Genomic DNA, 4,775 nt, shown 5'->3' with positions numbered 1-4,775 from the left:
CCCCCCAACCCCACCCCACCAATCCCTATGAGTCCAACAAGACTGCAATGGTCACTTTCTATTTCTAACTGCCTTATATACCGGCATTAAGACATTTAGGCACTTGGTTTTCTAATACTTTTTTATTTTAAACTACATTGAAATCAGTTAACACTAGATATGAAAAATGTAAACTTAATTTTCTCCCTCAAAAAAAGGTTTTTAGCATGTTTTTTTCCTATTCAGCTTAAGAATTCAACCAAATTCCCTCAATTGATAAGACTCGTGTTTGTATCAGACTTCTCTTTTTTTCCTTTCTCTCCTTTAAAAATGAATCATAAATAAATTAAAAAACTGAAATTCAACTAGTTTGTAATTCCTGGTGGTTGTTGTTTTTTAAACTTAATTTAAGGTGATGGAATCAGTAGCATAGACTGGTAGGTCATTGTAGTTTTGTTTTTTGGGAATTTGCACCAGCACTTAGGGACAAGGGGGTAAAGGTAAAAGTAATGAGAATTGGGGAGGAGAGATCATTTCTTGAGAGCAGTGTTGTTTCTGTTGCCCTTTTTTAAAAGGGTATTTGTGAAAGTCCAGGTTTCCTTGATGCATAAAGTACCCCAGATATGCGCTGCAAAATTGTTCCTGTTCTATATTTACAAATGTCTCTAGTTGCTGATCAAAGGATGCTTCAACTAGTTCTCCATGGGCCAGAAATACTCTTACTTTAGGAGCCTAAGTCAACCAGGCTAGAGGTGAGGGGTCCGAGCAGGGAGTCCTGGAGCTGATGCTGGTGCCCCTGGAGGCTGTGAGCTGTCTGAGAGGCAGTTAAGCCGGTCAACGAATAGTTTGAACTTCTGGCATGGCTTAGGTTGCCTTGGAGCAGGAGGACTGAGTTCTGATCTGGACTTTGGGGAGGTGAGAATTCCTCTTCTGAGCTGGACATAAGTGGCTTGCCCCCATCCAGGGGAGAGAGCTGATTCTGCTTGTTGGAAGATGTGTTATTGTTTTCAGTGTTCTCCCTGAGAAATAGAAGACAACAGTGAATTGTTAGATTGAAAGATGGAGGAAGGAAAAGAATGAAAAAAGGAGGAAAGGAACAAAAAGAGGGAAGAGAAAGGAGGGGGAGAAAGAAGAAGGGAAAGGAAGAGAAGGGAAGAGAATCTAGAAATAGAAGCTGAAAAAGAAAAAGAATCATTGCACAAAAGGAATCTTCTTTCACCCATCCCTTATCAGAAGTCATGAAGGAAACAAGAAGAACATAGATGTAAAAAGAGTCTCAGTTCTCTACAAGGCCCTACAGAACTTGTTTCCCAAATCTTACAAATTTCAGAAGGAAAATGTGTGTAGAACTTCCAAAAAATTTAAACTTTTAAAAAATTGTATCATAGACTGATTTTCTGAAATTAACACTCATTGGTACCACAATTAAATGTGGCTTACTCTAAGTCAGTCCTTCAAAACAGGAGGGAAAGAAGGAAACTAATAGAAAACCTATAGCCCTAAAGTCAAGAAAGGTTTGTTGGTCAAATCAGATACCCATTTCCCACAGTGCAGAAGGGAGATGGATATTATTAAATATCTACGTTTAATATTTTTGTCTGGAGGTTGTCATTAAAAGGGACAGGTCATAGGGAAGTAGTGCCCAAGGCAGTGCAGTGACCTGAGTAAACACAGGGACCCAAGCCAGTATTTCTGATTTCATCAGGGAGTCGGCCTTACGGCCTGACTTAGAGGATTTTGTAACTTCAGCCTAACTGGAATCGCAAAGTTTTTGTCCCCATGCCATCTCCCTCACGCCCCACTAGAAAAATCCCAGTCCCTCCTCCTCCCTTATCCCTCATAAAAGCCAAAGAGGTCATGTCAAGAAGTCCTCATTAAGATTCAAGACCCGTGTGACTGTGGAGTGAGAAGGGTGGATCTGTCCCTAGTCCTGTTTAAAGTTCACTATTTCACTGCTCCCTCTCGCTTCCGCCTTTCTGAAGAGCCTCCCCCCCCCCTTTATTTCCTCTCTTTCTAGTTCCCTCCTTTTCTCCCTCTGTCCGCCCTGTTGACCTCTTCCAGCTGAACTTATATTGCTTCGACTCTTTTATCCGAACCCAAATAAAGAGGTAGAGTAATGGTACCAAGATAGGAAAGTGAACAAAAGAAAAGTAATCAGCTGGAGTGTTGTTCTGGGGTTTCCTAAAAAATCCTGACGGTTCAATAAACTCTACCCTTGGTCGGAGTTATTCCGGTTGCCTCGCGGTTCTGACTCTCAACTCGAAATGCCAAACAGAATGGATGAGGGGAGGAGGTCAGGGGGTAGGTGGGGAGAGTGTTGATTTGGGGGCAAGGGGTGGGTAAGGCAATAAAAACCCCTTTCTGATCTCTGGAGAAAGCAAAGAGTTGGGGCTGTTGAGCTCCTACTCTCCGGCTGGCGGTGCTGACAGATACACTTCCCTGGCTGTGGAAGTACGCAAAGAAGGATGCAGCTTTGTTTCAGGGGTTGTGATTAGAGTCAATAAAGTCGGCTCCGACTTTCCACATAGCTCTCTCTGGATTTTGTTTTAAAGCTCCACCCTCCTCCAGCTAGAAATTTACAAGTGCGATGTGAAACCACCAGACCTTTCCCCCAAAGAATTTACTAAGAGAGTGAGGAGGATAATCTTAATGGGGTTGAGTGAGAGTGAAGACACAGGGACTCAAAAAAGCAGCCTCTCTTCACTCTCTAAATGGAAGGGAAGAGGAAAAGGTGGTACCAGGAATCCCTACCATTCACTAAGATTACCATACACACACACCCGCCCGCAAATCTCTGACTCTCTTTATTACTGATTCTAAAAAATATACATTCCCCTCCTACTTCTCTCTCCTATCTTCCTGTCCCTTCCCTTCCCTTCTCGAGTCTTCTTCCTCTCCCAGCACACACTCCCGGCACTTATTCTCAAGGGGGTGAGAGGAGACTAGGTCAGGGGTGAAAGAAACAAACTGGCCGCAAATAATTCCAGGGACTCACACCGACTGAACACAGTCTTGCAGAGGAAAAACAACTAAAATTAATCTCTCTTTCTTGACTGCCAGCAGGCTAAATCCAAGTTCCTGAACTTCCCCCTCCCCCCCCCCCCCCACTCCCCAACTCAGCTCCGACAATGCGGTTCCTGACAGCAATGCTCTAGCAAAAGGAGATGGGGGTATCCGGGTAGGAATGGGGAAAGAGGGTTACGGAGGGCAAAAGGGTTAAGTGTACCTTTCCTTGGCTTCCGCCGCTCTGTCTCTTTGCCTCCGGTTTTTAAACCAGTTGCTGACCTGGGTCGTGGTCAGCCCAGTAGCCTCTGCAAGCTCGCGCTTCTCCCGGGGTGAAGGATATGGGTTGTGTGCGTACCACTCCCGCAGCACACCTCGAGACTTTTCTTTGAAGCAATAGCTCGTCTCTTCCCCGTCCCAGATGGTCCTCGGCAGAGGGAATTTTCGGCGGACCCGGTACTTCCCCACTGCCCCGAGGGGTCGGCCCCGCAGCTTCTCGGCTTCTACGTAGTGAGCCTTCAGCCACAGCTGCTGCAGCTTCGGGTGGTTGTGGGGCGAGAACTGGTGACTCTCCAAAATCTTGTAGAGCTCACGGAAATTGCCCCGGTGGAAGGCGACCACAGCCTTGGCCTTGAGGACGCTCTCGTTCTTGTGCAGATGGTCGCAGGCAGGAAGGGACCAGAGAAACCTTCCCAATCGCTCCAGGTTCCCCCCTTGCTGGAGAACCTCGCAAACGCAGGCCACTTGCTCCTGGGTGAAGCCAAAAGACGGCAGCATAGACATGGCTGGCTCTTAGCCCGAGTGAGCAACCTGGGGCGCAGTGGAGAGCGAGACGCAAAATGGGGGGGGGGAGCTACCAGAGCTAGAGATAGGGGGTGGAGGGAAGGTTTCCGACCCCCTCCCTCTCTTAGAAGTCCTCTTTCTTTCTCAGTTGCAGACGTTGAGGTGTAGGGGGAGCTCAGCTGAGGAGTTTTGAGCCGGATAGGAAGGATGGGCAAGGAAGAGGAGGGAGAGAAGGTGGGGTGGATGGGTGGGAGCGCCGGGCACTGAGCCGCCGGCGCCGAGCAGCCTCCCCGGCCTCTCTCCGGGTGGATGCTGATTGTTGCTGGGGAACTTGGTTTCTGTTCTCCCTGCAACCAGCCTTAAAGCGCGGAGCGGACAGGGCGCGCTGATTGGCTGCCTGTGGCGCCTATCCCAATCTAGCCAGCCTCAGAGCTCGGCCAGGCAAGGCAGGGGTGCTGGGAGGCCGAGCCTCCTCTGCAGGGAGAGAGAGGCCGGAGTGGGGGGTAGGAAAGGAGGAGAGGGGGAGGAGGAGGAAGTAGAGAACGAAGAGGAGGAGGGAAGAGGAGGAAGGGGGGAGAAAAAAGAGGAGGGAGAGAGGGAAAGAAAGAAGAGAGTTAGGAGGGAGAGGGAGGAGTGAGAGAGAGATGGAAAGGAGGGGGGCACGAGAGCGAGACTGACTCTCTGGCCCAGGAGTGGGGGGGAAGACACTTCGGGACCCTGCAACCTGAGCCCCTTCTCAAATGTCAGCTAAGGGGAACCAGGCTCATCTCTGTACAAATCAATTATTACAGACCTTTTAAACACCCCCCCCCCATCTCCCCTGTCCCTTCTAGACCTGCCCTTTCCCGGTGAGCTCATATTTAATTACCTTAACGTTGGGATGAATAAATAATGATTTGATGAATAGCTTATGGAGAACGATAAATAATACAAGAGAAGAACCGTAACTTCGTGCTGCTGCTGGTGCCGCAGCTTCGCTCTGGGGCCTTCATTTACGGGCTGCACTAAGC

At 48.3% G+C, this 4,775-nt stretch overlaps 1 protein-coding gene across 1 annotated transcript; it reads right to left on the bottom strand.

Annotated features, from left to right (window-relative positions):
- Positions 1-103: 103 nt before the first annotated feature.
- On the bottom strand, positions 104-4,199 carry SIX1 (SIX homeobox 1). Its single transcript, XM_044662018.1, has 2 exons — positions 3,206-4,199; positions 104-998 (listed from the first exon to the last, which is right to left on the bottom strand). The coding sequence occupies exons 1-2, from the start codon at positions 3,763-3,765 to the stop codon at positions 704-706; spliced, it is 855 nt and encodes a 284-aa protein (XP_044517953.1). The 5' UTR covers positions 3,766-4,199; the 3' UTR covers positions 104-703.
- Between the last annotated feature and the right edge of the window lie 576 nt (positions 4,200-4,775).

The sequence above is a fragment of the Gracilinanus agilis genome, chromosome 2 (assembly GCF_016433145.1).
Source record: "Gracilinanus agilis isolate LMUSP501 chromosome 2, AgileGrace, whole genome shotgun sequence".
Taxonomy (NCBI): domain Eukaryota; kingdom Metazoa; phylum Chordata; class Mammalia; order Didelphimorphia; family Didelphidae; genus Gracilinanus; species Gracilinanus agilis.
The sequence above is the reverse complement of the archived record's forward strand: the minus strand, read 5'-3'. Positions and strand labels throughout refer to the sequence as shown.